The following is a 20,588-nucleotide window of genomic DNA, read 5'->3' as shown; positions in this document are numbered from 1 at the left end:
CGTACCTTCAAATTTTCCACACTGCGCCTCCTCTGAGCCTCGTAATGCTGTTGTTTTTCCTTCTAGTTGAAGAGTCTCTCCTCAGCCAGCCTTCCTGTGGTTCTGGTTGATGTCCGTTCCGTCTTTTAGTTGTATTTTTGAAGTGGTTGTTTGCGGCAGCAGTCTCCGGTGTTTACCTATGCCGCCATCTTCGATTCTCTATTATTCTAGATTTGATAGGAAGCTAGCTATTGGAAGATTTTGAGCAGGGAAGTAACTTGATCTAATATATACACTTTGAAAGGCAAGAGTGGTGTAACTAGAGTGGACAGTTAGGAGGCCATTGTGATACTTGAGGAAATAGGTGATTGTGAGTTGAACCTAGGGTGTTATCAGGGAGATGGATTTGGGATATATACTTTAGTATAGTGGGGATGATAACTTGTATTGGTTGTGGGATCTGAGTAAAAGAGTAGTCGCAAATGACCCCAGCCCTGACCAGTATTGTACAGTGGTTAGTGCGTCAGCCTGGGTACTGCAGGGTCAGGTTCAATTCCCAGTCAAGGGTGGCACCTACCTGGGTTGCAGGTTTGTTCCTCACCCCAGTCGGGGCGAATGTGGGAGGCAACCAATTGATGTGTCTCTCACACATTGATGTTTTTTTCTCTCTCTCCTTCCCTCCCTTCCACTCTCTAAATCAATGGGAAAAATATCCTCACTCCTTGGGTGAGGATTAAAATAAAAAATAAATGAGTCCACCTAGCCAGTGTGGCTCAGGGATTGAGTGTCAACCTGTAAACCAGGAGATTACGGTTCAATGGTTCAATTCCCGGTCGGGGTGCCCGGGTTGTGGTCTTTATATATATATTGATTTCAGCGAGGAAGGGAGAGAGAGAGAGAGAGAGAGAAAAACATCAATGGTGAAAGATAATCATTGATTGGCTGTCTCCTACGCGCCCCCCACTGGGGATCAAGCCCACAACCTGGGCATGTGCCCTTGACCCGAATCAAACCCGGGACCCTTCAGTCCGCAGGCCAACGCTCTATCCACTGAGCCAAACAAAACCTGCTAGGGTGCGGGTTGTGGTCTTGATCCCCAGTAGGGGGTGTGCAGGAGGCAGCCAATCTTTGATTCTCATCACTGATGTTTCTATCTTTCCCTCTCTGAAGTCAATAAAAATATATCTAAATCTATATAAAATCAATGACATCAATGAGAGCCTCAAAAATTGGATGCCATTTACTGAAATTAGGAACACTGGGAGAAGCAAGTTGCGGGTGTGCAACAACTAATCTGATTTGGATATACTGACTTTAGTTTTCTATTAAGTGTTTCTGGTTGCGACATTGAATAGGTAGTTGGATGTATAAATTTGGGAGTTCATCATTGTAGAGTTGGTATTCAGAACCATAGAACTTGATGATATAACCTGGGGAGATGAAGTTATTGGACTGAATTGTGAGATATTGTTGACACTTAGAAGAATTTAGTCAAGAATGATGGGACGGAAAGATAAATTATTCAATTAAAAAATGGACAGAAGATCTGAATAGATATATCTCCAAAGAGGACATACAGATGGCAAATAGACATATGAAAAAATACTCAATGTCACTAATGATCACAGAGATGCAAATTAAAGCTACAATGAGGTATCATCTCACACCTGCCAGAATGGCTATCAGTAAAGCAGCAAACAAGTACGGCAAGGATGTGGAGAAAAGGGAGCACTAGTACGCTGCTGGTGGGAATGCAGACTATTGCAGCCACTGTGGAATGTAGTCTGGAGTTTCCTAAAAAAATTGGAAATGGAACTGCCATTTGACCCAGTCATCCCACTTCTAGGAATATATACTAAGAATCCCCAAAACACCAATCAGAAAGAATATATGCACCCCTATGTTCATAGTAGTGTTCTTTACAATAGCTAAGATTTGGAAATAGCCCAAGTGCCCATCAATATAGTTTTCTGAATAATGCTCTTAAGATCCCAGGGATGTGATTTAATCCTCAAGTGGTGGAATTGGTAATAGAGACAATCCTATATAATAAAAGGTTAATATGCTAATCAAACGGCAGAACAACCAGTCGCTATGATGCACCCTGACCACCAGGGGGCAGATGCTCAGTGCAGGAGCTGACTCCTGGTGGTCAGTGCGCTACCACAGGGGGAGCGCTGCTCAGCCAGAAGCTGGGCTCACAGCTGGCAAGCACAGCAGCGGTGGCAGGAGCCTCTCCCCTCTCCGCGGCAGTTGGACATCCCCGAAGGCTCCTAGACTGCAAGAGGATGTAGGCTGGGCTGAGGGACCCCTCCCCCCCAACCCCCAAGTGCATGAATTTCATGCTCCAGGCCTCTAGTTTATATATAATAATAGGAAGGAAAACAGGTACAGGCAGGTGTGTGCAATACAGTGGGAGCTTGTGACAGTTTTCTTTATTGCCATCATCAGATTGGAAGCAAAATCAGTGAGAGGACATGATATGAAATAGCTTCTAGGAGAGTGGTGGTGGAGTGCATAGATTATGGGAATGTGTTACAGCTCTAAGGGCCACTTTATATTAGTGGTCAGGAATATAAAGTGAGATTAGTGAACATTGTTTTTCTTAGACTAGTTTTGATGGTACAGAGCTAGAAGAGGTATTAAGATATGATTTGAAAGCTATTACTAGTGCAGTATATGATAATAAGTTTACAGAAAACCATTTGTATGAAATATAGTCAAAATACAATTTAAAAACAGGCTTCTCATAACAAGATGAAATCATAGTAAAAACAAAAAACAAACAAACAAAAAGGAGAAACATTTTCTGCATACCAAACATATTAGAAGCTATAGGGGCCTTAAAATTCCTTTCCTCCTTCCTTCTACTACTTATTGGGTATTATCATATATGATATTCATTGTTCCAGGTGCTGGGAATGTAGTGAACAAGCCAGAAGAGTTTCCTACCCACATCAAGCTTACATTTTTTTAAAATAATTTTTTTTATTGATTTCAGAGAGGAAGGGAGAGGGAGAGAGAGATTGAAACATCAGTGATGAGAGAGAATCATTGATAGATTGCCTCCTGCACACTCCACACTGGGGATTGAGCCCGCAACCAGGGCATGTGCCCTGACCGGGAATCAAACCGTGACCTCCTGATTCATAGGTCGATGCTCAACCACTGAGCTATGCCGGCCGGGCCAGGCTTACATTTTAATTATAGTCTATTTGGGAAAGCAGCTGATAAATGTGGAACAAGAATAAAAAATTACCCAGGTTGTGGTCCAGTATGGATAATAGGTATTAAAGGAAGAATCAGGTCAGTGCAGGCTTACATATAGATCTGAGAACATAGGTCAATAATTCATTATCCAAAAGTTTTTTTGATGCTTTTAGAAAGATAATATAATATAGGTTAGGTAATTTCATTTCCACAGTGGTTTTTAGAGTATCATTTCTTAATCAACACATTAATATTTCACCATGAAATGTATGACTAATCACAGAAATTGTGGTAATTAATACAAAAATGGATCGAGATCAGGTCATAGCAGGTTTTGTTATTAGTGAATTGTGCAAATACTTTCAATTTTTAGACTTCCGAATTTTGAATTTCGGGATTGTGCACCCATCATGGAAAAGATAGGACTTTGTACATTTAAAAGGAAAGAAAACACATGGCACAGAAACAGAAATGAATATGATTTGTTAGGGACAGTAAAGAAAACTGATTTGACTGAAACATAGAGACTGTGTGTTGGGAAGTAAGGATAAACAAGTTTGAATAGTTAGAGCCAAATTATGTAAAGCCTTGAGTGCCATTATAGACAGCAAAGAATTGTCAGAATGAACTGATTGGAAGATTACTCTTTCAGCTGTTTGTGTGAATGAATAGAGTGGGAACAAAGTAAAAGTTTTAGTCAGTTGGCCAGTATCTTTGTTCAGTACTTAAAAAACTGCTGCTACTACTATTGATGGTAATAACAATAAATTGTTGATAACTTTTATGTGCCAGTCATTTGGGCTATACACTTTACCTAAATTCTTTACAGGAGTTAAAACAATTCTATCATATGGTCTTTTGCCTTAAGAATCTTATAATCATATTGGGGGAAAAAGTCTTAAGGCACATAGTTAAACTATAAAATATTCTACTTCATAAATGGAACTTTCTAAGGGAAAGGATATTCTCTTCTTTTTCCAGATAGTAGTGCTGGATCTTGTTTGGGATATATGCTTGAAATAAAGACTAGCCTATCAATCCTTAAGAATAGTGAAGTGGATTGTTTCGGTTTTATATTTACTAGTCAGCCTTCTGATTATAATATGGTAATCTAGTTTCTTGAGGATCTGTATTTTTGAGAAGGGGCTTGCCCTGTGTAGTTTATTCAAATTTTCAGCTAGGTTGTACCACTCACCTACTGTAAAATAAATTGGCATGCTGGTTTAAAAATATTTTATGAATTTGGGGAATTAAAGCATGCCAATTGACTACTATAAAAAATAAATTTCTGGTTTTCAAAGTTTTTATAACAATTGTTATAAATTATTTGTGTGATCAGTTGTTTAACTTTTGTCTTTCTCATTAAAGTATAAGCTTGTAAGTTTAGGAACTGGATCTGTTTTGTTGAATACTGTACTTTCAGGGTATTGTACATGATAGATACTCAGAAATATTTTTGAATAAGTCCAGAGTTGAATTGTACAACAGAGATAATTTTAGCCTAAGAGTTCTAATGTAAAAAGCCTGATAACCTCTTATAAAAAAAGGTTGGAGCATTGGAACCAGCCAAAAATGATTCTTTTACCCTTAGTGAAATTGATTTTATTCAACTAAAATGGAGAAATACATTCCTTGAAACTGAGGAGTGCTAAAATATATGAAATTATTTTTAACTTAGGCTTGTATTTATAGAAGCTTTTTGGTTGATTTATAACAGTGGTTTTTAAACATTGATTTGTACTAGCTTGTTTGCCACTCAGCTTGTTTATGATATCTGTAAAATAATAAACTTACTCTGAAATTTTAAATCTAATCATAACTAAGGGAATTTAAATTCATTTTGAACTACATTTTTATTTGTTTCAACTGTGATTCTGTGTTCTTCTGACTAACTTGTTCCCCCTCTCCCCCTAATACTCATTTCTCACGTTACTTCTACTCTGATAAATTTTTGTTATGGTCTGTCCTGCAGAGAAAGAGATGCTGGTTGCAAGTTTTGGAGATTCCTGTTTTTTATGGAACACAGTTCTGTAAAATATTCATAGGATTCCTTGGTAATAACATACACTTGTGATGGACCTTAGAAATACTGCTATGTTAGGATTGGGTTCTGATTCCGAAGGATTTTCAAGAAAGAGTCCCTCTGCCATCAATGCTGGAACATTGGTCAGCAATAGAGAAGTAGAGCTAGAAAACAACGCAAAGGAGGAAGAGGGCCTTCGCAAATGGAATCGGGAAAGAAACATTGAATCAGGGAAAGATGATGATTTGACTGATGCACAGCAACAGTTTTCAGTGAAAGAAACAAACTTTTCAGAGGGAAATTTAAAATTGAAAATTGGCCTTCAGGCTAAGAGAACTAAAAAACCTCCAAAGAACTTGGAGAACTATGTATGTCGACCTGCCATAAAAACAACTATCAAGCACCCAAGGAAAGCACTTAAAAGTGGGAAGATGACAGATGAAAAGAATGAACACTGTCCTTCAAAACGAGTAAGTAGAATTCCCAACAATATGTGGTGACAATATTTGGATTTCTCGATTAATTTTTATCTAACCTGCATACATTTTCTATGAAGTTTGAATTTAATCTTTGTAAGTTATTTCAAAATAGTCTGTTTTATAAGACTGAAATGAAATAGGCTTTGTGGCTTGTCAGGAGATGTGAGTGATAGCATTACCATGTATGTATTTGTATTTGTAAAATCATGGCAAATATTTTAAATGGAGTATACCCAGAATCCTGCTTCTAGTGGCATAGTGAAAAGAATACTGGACTTGTTTAGGAAGCCTAGATTTTAATCTTAGTTCCTATTTACCAACAGTGTGACTATAGACAAATCAACAGAGAAGAAACTGAGGCTCAAAGATTTTAAATGATTATAATAGTACCTATCTTTTAGTGAACTGTAAGAATCCAGTTCACTAATATATGTTGAGAGCTTTTGTTAAATGAATTGTTTTATATAAGTATTAACTCCTGTTTTTCCTCACAAGACAAGTTAGTAAATTAAAAATTGTCCCCTTGCACTGGCTGATATGGCTCAGTTGGTTGGGTGTTGTCCTATGTACTGAAAGGTTACTGGTTTGATTTCTGGTCAAGGCACATGCCCAGGTTATGGGCTCTATTCCTGGTAGGGGGCATGCAGCTAAGGGGCGTGCAGGAGGCGGGTGACTAATGTTTACCTCTCACATTGTTGTTTCTCTCTCCCTTCCTCTCTGCCTAAGAATCAATGAAAAAAAAAACGTTAAAAAAAATTGTCCCCTTTTTCTCACCAGCTATCCATATATAATTAATTTTTCTTAACTCTTTTTACTCTGTCTAGTACAGATATTTTTTTTAAAAAATATTTTCATTTCAGAGAGGAACAGAGAGGGAGAGATAAGAGATAGATAAAAACATCAATGATGAGAGAGAGTCATTGACTGACTGTCTCCTGTACACCCCACACTGGGGATTGAGCTCACAACCGGGGCCTGATCTCCTGGTTCATAGGTTGACACTCAATCACTGAGTGTGTGGTTTCTGAGGGAAGGTGTTTGTATACTTGCAAAACTGCTGATGATGGGTAGGTATTTATTTGTCTAACAATTACTTTAGCATAGGATTTGAATGTATTACTACCATCTGAATTAGTTCTTCAGAAATAATGGCAAGAGCTTAGGTGATAGAATCAGAACAAAATTCAACTACTGGCTTAACTGTACATAGCAATTTGGTTTATTTTATTGTGCCAGTTGTATTTATAATGTGGGACTCTTTTTTTTCTTTTTCTTTTTTTTTTTAATACATATTTTATTGATTTTTTACAGAGAGGAAGGGAGAGGGATAGAGAGTTAGAAACATCGATGAGAGAGAAACATTGATCAGCTGCCTCCTGCACACCCCCTACTGGGGATGTGCCCGCAACCAAGGTACATGCCCTTGACCGGAATCGAACCTGGGACCCTTCAGTCCGCAGGCTGACGCTCTATCCACTGAGCCAAACTGGTTAGGGCTTTTTTTCTTTTTAAATATATTTTTATTGATTTCAGAGGAAGGGGGAGAGAGGGAGAGAGAGAGAGAGAAACATCAATGATGAGAAAGAATCACTGATCAGCTGCCTCCTGCACGCCACCTCAATGGGGACCGAGCCCGCAACCTGGGCATGTGCCCTTGACTGGAATCAAACCTGGGACCCTTCGGTCTCCAGGCCAATGCTCCATCCACTGAGCCAAATCAGGTAGGGCTATAATGTGGGACCCTTAATGCCTTTCTTAAATGGTTATATAAATAATTAAATTTATATCTAGTATCTGGCTCTTGTGAATGCTCTCTTTTCCTTTTTATAGTCTAAGGTAGTACTTCACAACCTGGGACTCTGAAGGGGTTTGGGTGTGTGTGGTTGCCCTTGGAATATGATAGTGTGTGCAGAATTTTGTGTTTTTGTTTGGATGTATTTTTATATAGCTCTCACCAACTTCTCAAAAGGATTCATGACTCCAAAAAGATTAAGTATCACTGGCTAAGATTGACTGTTGTGAAGCATGTTGGTAGTCTAAGAAGCTTGGAGTTTTCTTTTATTTATTTTAAAACAAGGCATTACCAAACACAGCCAATGCTATCCCCAGCCCCTGATTCACAAAAGTAGTTCAGTTTTTGTCAATGCTGCTTTTAAAGCAAAATTTATAGTAAAAACATAGAAATACAGATTGTATATTTTATCTTGTAATGTAATTTTTCTTTCAACAGTTTTCAGAGGGCAAAAACAAGACCCTCTGAAAAAATATATTACTATCATGTTAATACTCACTGATCATTAACTGTTCATGTAATTTTTAAAAGCTGCTATATTAGGAAGTCAGAGTTTAAGAGTTATTTTTATTTTTATAAAATATATTTTATTGATTTTTTACAGAGAGGAAGGGAGAGAGATAGAGAGTTAGAAACATCGATGAGAGAGAAACATCCATCAGCTGCCTCCTGCACACCCCCTACTGGGGATGTGCCCGCAATCCAGGTACATGCCCTTGACCGGAATCGAACCTGGGACCTTTCAGTCCACAGGCCAACGTTCTATCCACTGAGCCAAACCGGTTTCGGCTAGGAGTTATTTGACACAAATGCACAGATGGTGGATATACTATACACTAGAATATTTTACCTATTTTTAGCTAAGCTACATATAATTCTAACATCTGAGAATATATGTGAAGGCAGAAAGATGATCCTAACAATTTACAGAAATCATTGACTTTCACAGTAAAAGCAAAATTGCTGAGTGTGATTATCCTGTAGCTCCCTGTCTAGTCCTTGATTGCATAGGTAAAGGCATACAGAAGACATGACAGGGAGATACTGAAAATTGCCCGCCAAAGGCAGAGGAACTTGGCAACTTTACTTTTTTAATCTGTTTATTGCTTATGACTATTAGAAATTATCAAACAAGTAAAAATTCTCTTAAACATACTAGGTGAGTAGTTTCTTTGTTTCAACTTCAAGAAGGAAATTATCTAAGATAAAAATGAAAACAATTACAACAGTAAAGTTAAGGTTATTGAATTCCTTTAAAAAAAATGGAAAGAAAATGCTTCAGTACATAATAGGGAAAGGAAGAAGGATGAGGGATGAGGGAGTAGAAAGACTCACCCAATTAGATATCACCCAATTATGTGAAATGTTCCCTGAACACTCCCTGAGTTACTCTAACCTTTGTGCTTTCATTGCATGTATTTATCTGTTTTAACATATATCACATTATATTGTAATTATTAATTTACTAGAGGCCCGCTCCCCAAAATCGTGCAAGAGTAGGCCTTCCTTCCCCCGGCTGCCGGCACCAGCTTCCCTCTGGCACTGGGGACCCAGGTTTCCCTCCAGGCACCCGGGACCTGAGCTTCCCTCTGGCCCCGGCTGGTACCCGGGACACGGGCTTTGCTTGCAGCCCCAGCTTTGTCTGCCCGGAAGGTCATCCAGAAGGATGTCCGGTTTAATTAGCATATGATGCTTTTATTATTATAGATTTGTTATTCTTTTACTAATGAATGTTTTTTGAGTGTCAGGGTGCTCTTTTTAGTTTTTACATTTCCTGACTGACAAATGCATATTTTAAAAAACATGTTGAGAAAATACCTCTTATTGTTTCTGTAAGTATTGGTGTAAATTCTGCAGAAGTCTAGATTTTTAAATCTTCCTTTCTTATTTTAAGTACCTTTCTCACTCCCTAATGGAACAATTCTCTTTGCTTGTCAGGCTTTTTGCGACACTGTCAATGAGATCACTAATAAAACATAGAAGCTTAATATTATATCTCTCTTCTTTTTTTCTCCAATTTTTTCTCTTTCGGCCTTCTAGAATAACAATATTTTTTGAGATTAATTCACTCTCATGCCTGATGTCCCTGCAAAGTCATTGTTTATAGTCATTATAAAAAAAAGAAAAATCTGTGTTATTGGTAGTAATGCTATTACCTGTGGCTTTTGCATTAATTTCCTGATAAGGACAACTTCAGTAAATACATTAGAAAACCCATTCATGGCGAAGGTTGCAGTTCTGAAAAAGAAAAACTTTTAGATGAAACAAAAACTTTCCTTAAGTATTTTGTCCCAACACAGTGAGTGGTAAACTAAGATATCTATAGTACTTCCATTTAAAAACAACCCCACATTAGATTCTTAGTTTTAAAAAACTAAGTTTTAGATGTCAAACATTTTTGAAAGCATTTAACACATCTTAGTGACTCATTCACTAGAAGGTACTACATGAGCCCAAGTGATAATTTTTTGTTGTTACTTCTATTGGTATTATGTTTATCCCAATGCCTTTTAAAAAAAAAAAATGAATTTTTCATATTTAGTCTCTTTAGGGCTACCCAGAGAACTTGAGGTTTGTTAAATATGGGAGATGGTCACATTTTCTCATCTTACCTATAATACCTTGTGGGTTTGCCATCTATGAATGTAGTCTTTCTTATACCAAATTATGAAAAGGTACAAGTCCACATTATCCCACTGCTATCTTTCCATTCTCATGTTCTTTTTGACAAAAGTTACTAAAAAAGGGCAATCTGATGGTATATAGGTATTTCCAGAACCTGCTTTGAATGGAGTTCTGTTGCCCTACCTTCATATTGGTTGTTTACTTTGGAAGCTATTTGAGTTAGAGTTATTTTGTAGTAGAGAATTAGAGAACAGTTGGCACAGAGCCCAGGTTCTCCATGGCAGCAGCTATTACGTAAATTCTCCTGGATCTTCACATTTCAGTAAAGCCTTTTTTCTCCCTTCACATACACAAAACAGACAGCCAAGAGGGCACCCACGATCTGTCCTAAGCCTTGGAGACAAAACAAGGTGCCATGCCACTCTTTTTCCAAAATAACATTCATTGTGGAAGCATATGCTCCCATAAATGGAGGGAAGCAGATCCCTTCCATTGCATTGTAAAGCCTCAGCTAAAAATATATACCAGGAAGGTTAAAACTGCCATAATTAGTTTCATCAGGTTCATCCTCAATTCTTGCTTTCAGTTTGTATTAGAAACTTCTCTAATCAGCACCGCATTTGGCTGATTGAGCAGTTCATTTTCTCTTAAAGTGTAGAATGTTAAGGATATCTGCTTAAGTCAGTATTACGTTTTGGTTTAATGGTATATATAATGAGGTATGGTGAACGTGAATATTTCTCATTTCGTTGTTGAACTTGCTAATGGAAAAAGTCATTATTGAACCAAATTGATAGCAGGCAAAGCTGCTTTAGTCCCAGAAAATTAAACCTAAATATTGCTGTACTTACTTGCTAATTCACATGCTGCTTTTTCTGGTTTACTGTTCATATCTTTTATTTTATTTTAATGACTGTAAATCACTCCAGAGATGCTCACGTACAGACTGCTGCATAAATGCATATTGATGATTAATTTTAATTCTGAGATATAGCTACATAGAAATGAATGAAGACTTTTGGGGAGACATCAGAATTAAAGGCCCTATATGATGAGATGTCAAAACCTTGAGCTTTTATGAAACTTCATTAATAGGGAGACATGGTTAGATACATGATGGAAGAGTTGTTTCCTGTCTAACATCACTAAGTGAGTCAAATTCACTGGGTACATAGTTCTACATTTAAAAAAAAAATCTTTATTGTTGAGAGTATTACAGATTCCCCCCCCCCCCCCCCCGCCATTACCCCCATTCATCCAGTTCCCGCCCCGCCCCAGAACTTCACCACTCTGTTGTCTGTGTCCATAAGTATTGCATATATGCATATAAGTTCTTTGGTTAATCTCTTACCCCTTCCCTCTGAGATTAGTTAGTCTGTTCCATGTTTCCATGCCTCTGGTTCTATTTTATTCATCAGTTTATTTTGTTCATTAGATTCCTTTTTGTTTATTTTTGTTTTTAGATTGAATTATTGATGGATATGCATTTATTGATACTTTATTGTCAATATTTTTAATCTTTATTTTTCCCTCTTCTTCCTCCTCTTCTTAAAGAATATCCTTCAACGTTTTATGTAATACTGCTTTGGTGGTGAATAACTCCTTTAGCATTTTCTTGTCTGTGAAGCTTTTTTTTGTTTTTTAATATTTTATTGATTTTTTACAGAGAGGAAGGGAGAGGGATAGAGAGTTAGAAACATCGATGAGAGAGGAACATCGATCAGCTGCCTCCACACCTCCCACTAGGGATGTGCCCGCAACCAAGGTACATGCCCTTGACCGGAATCAAACCTGGGACCTTTCAGTCCACAGGCCAACACTCTATCCACTGAGCCAAACCAGTTAGGGCTGTGAAGCTTTTTTATCTGACATTTAATTCTGAATTATAGCTTTGTTAGGTAATCTCGGTTGTAGGTCCTTGCTTTTCATCACTTTGAATATTTCTTGCCACTCCCTTCAAAGTTTCTGTTGAAAAATCAATTAACTGTTGTATGGGTACTCCCTTGTAGGTAACTAACTAACTGCTTTTCTTTTGCTGCTTTTAAAATTCTTTGTCTTTAACCTTTGATTTTAATTATGATGTATTTTGGTGTGGGCCTCTTTGGATTCCTCTTGTTTTGGGCTCTCTGGGCTTCCTGGACTTATGAGTCTATTTCTTTCATCAGGTAGGGGAAGTTTTCTGTCATTATTTCTTCAAGTAGGTTTTCTTTTCTTTTTCTTTATTCTTTGTTTGTTTGTTAATCCTCACCTGAGGATATTTTTCCATTGATTTTTATTTTTAAAAAAAAATTCCTTACTGTTGAGAGTATTACATATGTCCCTTTGTTTCCCCCATTGACTCCCTGCAGTCTGCCCCCATCCCCCAGCCCAGGCCTTCACCACAAGTAAGTTTTCAATGTCTTGCTGTTTCTCTTCTCCTTCTGGCACCCTCATAATGTGAATGTTGGTACACTTGAAGTTGTCCCAGAGGCTCCTTACACTATCTTCATATTTTTGGATTCTTTTTTTCTTTTTGCTCTTCTGACTGGGTGTTTTTTGCTTCTTCATATTCCATATCGTTGATTTTGATTCTCAGAATCCTCTACTGTTGGTCATTCTTTATGTTGGTTAGTGTATGCTTAATTTCTGACTGGTCTTTTTTCATGTCTTTGACATTCTCACTAAGATCCTTGAAAGTCTCATGAAGATCCGTGAGTAACCTTATAACTGGTTTTGAACTCTGTATCAAGTTGTTTGCTTGATTACATTTCTTTCATTTGTGACATATTTCTTTGTTTCTGCATTTTGTCTGTTTCCCTGTGTTTGCTTCTGTGTACTAGGTAGAGTGCTATGTCTCCTGGAGTTGGTATAGTAGGTGCCCTGTTGAGCACAGTGACTCAGCCTCCCTAGTCATCTGAGCTGGGCAATCTAAGTGCGCCCCTGTGTGGGCTGTGTGCACAGCCTTGTAGTTGAGACTTTATTGCTATTGGTGTCACTCAGAGGAATTGACTTCCAGGCCAATTGACTGTGAGGACCAGCTGTGACTACAGTGGAAGAGCTGCTGTGTAGGAGACAGGACTTACTTCAGTGGGACTTTGGTGCTCACTGAGTATGCCTCTTTTTAAATGTATATATATTTTTTTTGATTTCAGAGAGGAAGGGAGAGGGAGAGATAGAAACATCAATGATGATAGAGAATCATTGATTGGCTGTCTCCTGCATGCCCCCTCCTGGGGATCAAGCCTGCAACCCAGGCATGTGCCCTTGACTGGAATCAAACCTGGGATCTTTCAGTCCACAGGCCGATGCCCCATCCACTGAGCTAAACCAGCTAGGGCTGAGTTTGCCTCTTAAGTGTGTCGCTTGTGTAGCATTGTAATCTGGTGTGGTCTGAAGCTGTCCACTGGGTGCACTGGCTCTGGGGCCTCCCAGGAGGTGCAGAGTTGGCCACTGCCTGGGACCACCTAGCTTTGCTACACAGAGATCTGCAGGTGGCTGCTACTTGTGTTGTGCTTGGAAGTGCCCAGGAGAGGCCAAGCTGTGAAGCAAGGCAGGCTATTGTTTGTGCCGGGCCTTGGGCCTCCTTCTTATTGATAGGTATGAGGCATGTTGATGCCAGCTGCTGCTTGTTTCAAAGATTTTAGGAAAGTCTGAAGTCTGAGCCAGAACAGGCCATTCATAAGGAAAAGCCACTTCAAACAGCTTAGGTGGGGCTGCAAGTTGGGTGGGGTGGGGTCTCAGGGAATCAGCAGAGCGGAGTGAACATTGTGAGCCAGTTTGATGGAGACTCAGATATGGCGCCTGCCAGTTAGCTCTTCGACAGGTGAGTTCTCAGCAGAGGAACAATGAACCTTGTGAGCACCCCTATCCAAGAGAAAGCCACCCCCAAGTTCTTGCCCTGGTGCCAGACAATCCAGTTCCTCCCCTTATGTCCCTGGATTTCCCCCCCCCCCCCCGCCAAGCCGCCGTCCCACTGCTGGAGCTTAGAGGGAGTAAGTCCATACGCTGGCCCTTTAAAAGGAGCTGCTGGGACTCCAGCAGCCTCTGTGTCATTCATCCACAATATTTTCTGTTTTTTTACAGCCAGAAGTTATGGGGACTTCTCTTCCTGGCACTGAAGGGTCTGGTGTAGGGCTGGGTGTTGGACCAACCTGTTCTGTGCCTCCACCCTTCCTACCAGTCTTAATATGCTGTCTTCTTCTCTAGTTGTAGGACTTCCATTCAGCCAGCTTTCAGGTGGTTCTGTATAATGATTATTCTGTATTTTAGTTGTAATTTTGATGTGGTTGTGGGAAATAGGGAGTACTGTGTTTACCTACACCACCATCTTAGTTCTCTGGTCAGGGAGGGACAAGTAAAAGCACAAGCCATTATAATGGCCTAAAGACCCTCCAGTATCTAACTAGCCCTTTTTTATTACATACTAGAGGCCCGGTGCACAAAAATTTGTGCACTCGGGGAGGGAGAGGGGGTCCCTCAGCCCATCCTGTGCCCTCTCGCAGTCTGGGACCCCTCAGGAGATAATGACCTGCTGGCTTAGGCCTGCTCCTGGGTGGCAGAGGGCAGGCCCAATCCCTAGGTGCAGCCCCTGGTCGGGCTCAGAGCAGGGCCGATTGGGGAGTTGGGGCGCCGCCCCCTGTCATGCACAGAGCAGGGCGGATGGGGAGGTTGTGATGCCACCCCTAGTCACGCTCAGGGTAGGGCCGATTGGGGGGTTGGGGCACCGCCCTCTGTCACACTCAAGGCAGAGTCGATAGGGAAGTTGAGGCGCCACCCCCTGCCACGCACAGAGCAGGGCCGATCAGGGGGTTGGGGCGCTGCCCCCTGCCATGCACAGAGCAGGGCCGATCAGGGGGTTGGGGCGCTGCCCCCTGCCACGCACAGAGCAGGGCCGATCAGGGGGTTGGGGCGCTGCCCCCTGTCACACACAGAGCAGGGACCATCGGGGCTTGGGGCTCCGTACTCTGTCACACACAGAGTAGGGCCCATCAGGGGTTTGGGGAGCTCCCCCTTGTCATGCACAGAGCAGGGTCAATCAGGGGTTTTGGCAGCTCCCCCCTGTCATGCACAGAGCAGGGCTGATCAGGGGGTTGGGGAGCTGCCCCCTGTCACACACAGAGCAGGGCCAATCAGGGGTTTTGGGAGCTCCTCCCTGTCACGCACAGAGTAGGGCCAATAGGGGAGCTGGGGCACCGCCCCCTGTCACATACAGAGCAGGGCCCGTGGGGGGGGCGGGTAGTTGAGGCGCCACACCCTGTCACACTCAGGGCAGGGCCGATGGGGAGGTATGGCTCTACCCCGTCTCACATAGAGCAGGGCCCGTGGGGGGGTTGGGGCGCCGCCACTGTCACACACAGAGCCGCAGGGCAATCGGGGTTGGGGCGCCGCCCTCTATCACCCACAGAGCCGCAGGGCTGATCAGGGCGTTTGGGCGTTGCCCCCGTCACGCTGATCCCGGAGCCAGGAGGCCTCGAGGCTCCGCTGATCCCGCCCGGCGGGGTCACAGATCTGGGTCCCAGACCGCAGACAGCCTTGCCTGCTGCCGCCTGCCTTCAGTATGCAAATTAGCCGCCATCTTGTTGCTTCAGGGTGGGGGTCCCCACTGGGGTGCCTGGCCAGTCTGGGTGAGGGGCTGAGGGCTGTTTTCAGGCTGGCGGGCAACTGAAGCTCCAAACCTCTCCTTTTTTTCTTTTTTTTTTATTCTGGCATTTATTTACCTTCTATGGCTGTCACTGGAGCTGAGAGCCGGCTTTCTCTCTGAGGCTCGGCTAAAAGCAGGTTTCTGGCCTTTGTTTTCTGTATTCGAAACAATGTTGCGACTCCAGCTCTGAGATCCCGGCTGACTGACAGGAGCTTTCTGGAGTTTTGTTTATCTTCTATAAATGTTACTATGTTTCCAACTGAAGCTCAGAGGCCGGTGGGGACGTTGGAGTCCACAGCAAGCAAGCCTCATGTTCGCTTCCAGCTGCCTGGCTGCCGGCCACCATCTTGGCTGACAGTTAATTTACATAAGGATACGCTGATTAGCCAATGGGAAGGGTAGCGGTCGTACGCCAGTTACCATGTTTCTCTTTTATTAGTGTAGACTAGAGGCCCGGTGCACAAAAATTTGTGCACTCGGGGGGGAAGGGGGGGGTCCCTCAGCCCGGCCTGTGCCCTCTCGAAGTCTGGGACCCCTTGGGAGATAACGACCTGCTGGCTTAGGCCTGCTCTTGGGTGGCAGAGGGCAGGCCCAATCCCTAAGTGCAGCCCCTGGTCGGGCTCAGAGCAGGGCTGATTGGGGAGTTGGGGCGCCACCCCGTCATGCACAGAGCAGGGCGGATCTGGAGGTTGCGATGCCACCCTCAGTCACGCTCAGGGTAGGGCTGATTGGGGGGTTGGGGCACCGCCCCCTGTCACACTTAAGGCAGGGTCGATGGGGAGGTTGTGGTGCCACCCCCTGTCACGCACAGAACAGGGCCAATCAGGAGGTTGGGGCGCTGCCCCCTGTCACTCACAGAGCAGGGCCAATCAGGGGGTTGGGGCACTGCCCCCCCCTTACCCCCCCCCCCCCCGTCACGCACAGAGCAGGGCCCATCAGGGGGTTGGGGAACTCCCCCCTGTCACGCACAGAGCAGGGCCCATCAGGGGGTTGGGGAGCTCCTCCCTGTCACGCACAGAGTAGGGCCAATAGGGGAGTTGGGGCACCGCCCCCTGTCACACACACAGCAGGGCGGATCAGGGGGTTTGGGCACCACCACTGTCACACTCAGGGCAGGGCCGATGGGGAGGTTATGGCTCTACCCTGTCACACACAGAGCAGGGCCCGTGGGGGGGGGGGGGGGGGTTTGGGCGCCGCACCCTGTCACACACAGAGCAGGGCCCGTGGAGGGGGCGGGGGGGTTTGGGCGCCGCACCCTGTCACACACAGAGCAGGGCCGATCAGGAGGTTGGGGCTCCACCCCCTGTCACACACAGAGCCGCAGGGCGATCAGGGGGTTTGGGCGCTGCCCCCTGTCACACTGATCTGGTGCCAGGAGGCCTCACTGCTCCGCTGATCCCGGTGCTGGGAGGCATATTACCCTTTTACTATATAGGATAGAGGCCTGGGGGCCGGCTGGTTTGCCCTGAAGGGTGTCCTGGATCAGGGTGGGGGTCCCCACTGGGGTGCCTGGCCAGCCTGGATGAGGAGATGATGGCTGTTTGCATCTGGTTACACACCCTTCAGGGTGGGGGTCCCCACTGGGGTGTCTGGCCAGTCTGGGTGAGGGGCTGAGGGCTGCTTTCAGGCTGGCGGTTTTGACTGCTTTCAGGCTGGCGGGAAGCTCCCAACCGCTCCTTTTTTTCTTTTTTTTTTTTCTTCTGGGCCAGCTTTAGCTCTGGATCTAGCTCTGAGGCTTCCGCTGTTGGTTTGTTTGCCGTTCTATAATCGAAACAATGTATAACTTCAGCTCTGAGATCCCAGCCGCTATATTTGTTAGAATGTTTCAAACTGCCAGCTCAGAGGCCTGTAAGTCAGGCGGGGAACGTTGCAGTCTGCAGTCACTGGAGCAAGGAAGCCTCCCTGCTCGCTTCAGTGCATGGCTGCCGGCCGCCATCTTGGCTGACAGTTAATTTGCATAAGGATACGCTGATTAGCCAATCAGAAGGGTAGCGGTCGTACGCCAATTACCATGTTTCTCTTTTATTAGTGTAGACTAGAGGCCCGGTGCACAAAAATTTGTGCACTCGGGGGCGGGGGGGAGAGGGGGTCCCTCAGCCTGGCCTGTGCCCTCTCGCAGTCTGGGACCCCTCAGGAGATAACGACATGCTGGCTTAGGCCTGCTCCCGGGTGGCAGAGGGCAGGCCCAATCCCTAGGTGCAGCGCCTGGTCGGGCTCAGAGCAGGGCCGATTGGGGAGTTGGGGTGCCGCCCCCTGTCATGCACAGAGCAGGGCGGATTGGGAGGTTGTGATGCCACCCCTAGTCACGTTCAGGGTAGGGCCGATTGGGGGGTTGGGGCACTGCCCCGTCACACTCAAGGCAGGGTCGATGGGGAGGTTGTGGCGCCACACCCTGCCACGCACAGAGCAGGGCCGATCAGGGGGTTGGGGCGCTGCCCCCTGTCACACACAGAGCAGGGACCATCAGGGGGGTTGGGGCTCCGTACCCTGTCACACACAGAGCAGGGACCATCAGGGGGGTTGGGGCTCCATACCCTGTCACACACAGAGCAGGGCCCATCAGGGGTTTGGGGAGCTCCCCCCTGTCACGCACAGAGCAGGGCCAATCAGGGGGTTGAGAGGCTCCCCCCTGTCATGCACAGAGCAGGGCCAATAGGGGAGTTGGGGCACCACCCCCTGTCACACACAGAGCAGGGTCCGTGGGGTGGGGGGAGAGTTGGGGCGCCACACCCTGTCACACACAGAGCAGGGCCGATCAGGAGGTTGGGGCGCCGCCACTGTCACACTCAGGGCAGGGCCGATGGGGAGGTATGGCTCTACCCCGTCTCACATAGAGCAGGGCCCGTGGGGGGGGTTGGGGTGCTGCCCCCTGTCACACACAGAGCTGCAGAGCGATCAGGGGGTTTGGGCGCTGCCTCCTGTCACGCTGATCCCGGTGCCGGGAGGCCTCGCGGCTCCGCTGATCCCGCCCGGCGGGGTCACAGATCCGGGTCCCAGACCGCAGACAGCCTTGCCTGCTGCCGCCTGCCTTCAGTATGCAAATTAGCCGCCATCTTGTTGCTTCAGGGTGGGGGTCCCCACTGGGGTGCCTGGCCAGTCTGGGTGAGGGGCTGAGGGCCGTTTTCAGGCTGGCGGGCGACTGGAGCTCCAAACCTCTCCTTTTTTTCTTTTTTTTTTATTCTGGCATTTATTTACCTTCTATGGCTGTCACTGGAGCTGAGAGCCGGCTTTCTCTCTGAGGCTCGGCTGAAAGCAGGTTTCTGGCCTTTGTTTTCTGTATTTGAAACAATGTTGCGACTCCAGCTCTGAGATCCCGGCTGACTGACAGGAGTTTTCTGGAGTTTTGTTTATCTTCTATAAATGTTACTATGTTTCCAACTGAAGCTCAGAGGCCGGCGGGGAACATTGGAGTCCTCTGTCACTGAAGGAAGCAAGCCTCCCTGTTTGCATCAGCTGCCTGGCTGCCGGCCGCCATCTTGGCTGACAGTTACTTTGTATATCTCCCTGATTAGCCAATGGGAAGGGTAGCGGTCGTACGCTAATTACCATGTTTCTCTTTTATTAGTGTAGATTGTATTATTCTCCCCAGTCACCTGCTTAAGTTCTGCTACACTAGTATTCTTCATGTTCTTGTTAACTTCCTTACTTGTCTTTGCTAGCCCAGTCACTGAACTCAGTTTTCCATAATCTCTTCTAACACTCTCTATTGCCTTCTGGTTTTCTCATAGCAGTTATTACCTTCTAACAAAAAATATTTTTAGCCTAGCCGGTTTGGCTCAGAGGATAGAACGTTGGCTTGCGGACTGAAAGGTCCCAGGCTCGATTCCGGTCAAGGGCATGTACCTTGGTTGCAGGCACATCCCCAGTAGGGAGTGTGCAGGAGGCAGCTGATCAATGTTTCTCTCTCATCGATGTTTCAAACTCGCTATTCCTCTTCCTTCCTCTCTGTAAAAAAATTCAATAAAAATATATTTAAAAAATATATATTTTTAAACGTTACTGGTTTTCACCTGGCCAGTGTAGCTCAGCGGTTGAGCATTGACCTAAGAATCAAGAGGCTGCCAGATCAATTCCCGTTTAGGGCCTATGTCTAGGTTGCAGGCTCGATCCCCTGTGGGGGTGTGCAGGAAGCAGCTGCTCGATGATATTTCTCTCTCATCGATTTTTCTATCTCTCTATTCCTCTCCCTTTCTCTCTAAAAATCAATAAAAATATATTTTTTAAAAAGTTACTGGTTTTCTTTATTGTGTTCCTAAAATGTAAGCTTTACGAGAGCAGGCATTTTTTGTCTTAATTTTTTTTTTTTTTGCTGTGTTGTCAACAATGAGTAATCACCCCATACTTGTTGAATTAAGTATTAGACCCACACACCTTTTCTGCATAAAACATTCCAACAGCTTTCCCTCTCTTAGACTAAAAAATGTCTGTCCCCCTACCTCTTTCCCAACTATTCTTCCCTTGATTACTCCAGCAAACCTGGATTCCTTGAATATACCAGACAAGCTCCTGCCAGAGAGCCTTTGCTCTTTCCGTTTCCTTTTTTTTGGTATTGTTCTTTTCTTAGTATCTATGAAGATCCCTCTTTCACCTCCTTTGTGTTTCTCTGTAAATGTAATATTTTGGCAACCTATTCTAAAATTGCAAATCCTTTCTAACCCTAGTCTTTTTTTTTTTTTTAGCATATATTTATTGACCTCAGATAAATATCACAAAGTGTTCTGGGTACCATGTGCAAGATGGTCAGAAAGAGCCCCTACGTAGCCACTTGGAAAATACTATAAATTATAGTTAAGACGTTTTCCTTTTATTCGATCAGACAGAGCCAAAACTATCTGATCAGAGAAGAAGGAAGAGGGAGAG

General features: G+C 44.2%; 1 protein-coding gene across 3 annotated transcripts in view; it reads left to right on the top strand.

The window, feature by feature from the left end:
- Nucleotides 1-20,588, top strand: part of ASH1L (ASH1 like histone lysine methyltransferase) — a 128,351-nt gene that overhangs the window by 10,072 nt on the left and 97,691 nt on the right. For 2 of the 3 annotated variants that reach the window (XM_070397462.1, XM_070397461.1), the window contains exon 2: nucleotides 5,162-5,682. The exons of the other annotated variant lie outside the window; for it this stretch is intronic. In XM_070397462.1, coding sequence (XP_070253563.1) covers nucleotides 5,263-5,682 — 420 coding nt within the window. In that variant the 5' untranslated portion in view covers nucleotides 5,162-5,262. The remainder of the gene's footprint in view (nucleotides 1-5,161; nucleotides 5,683-20,588) is intronic. 3 annotated transcript variants of the gene reach the window in all.

The sequence above is a fragment of the Myotis yumanensis genome, unplaced genomic scaffold, assembly GCF_028538775.1.
Source record: "Myotis yumanensis isolate MYYU_CA2020_CCGP unplaced genomic scaffold, mMyoYum1.0.hap1 SCAF_17, whole genome shotgun sequence".
Taxonomy (NCBI): Eukaryota; Metazoa; Chordata; class Mammalia; order Chiroptera; family Vespertilionidae; genus Myotis; species Myotis yumanensis.
The sequence above is the reverse complement of the archived record's forward strand: the minus strand, read 5'-3'. Positions and strand labels throughout refer to the sequence as shown.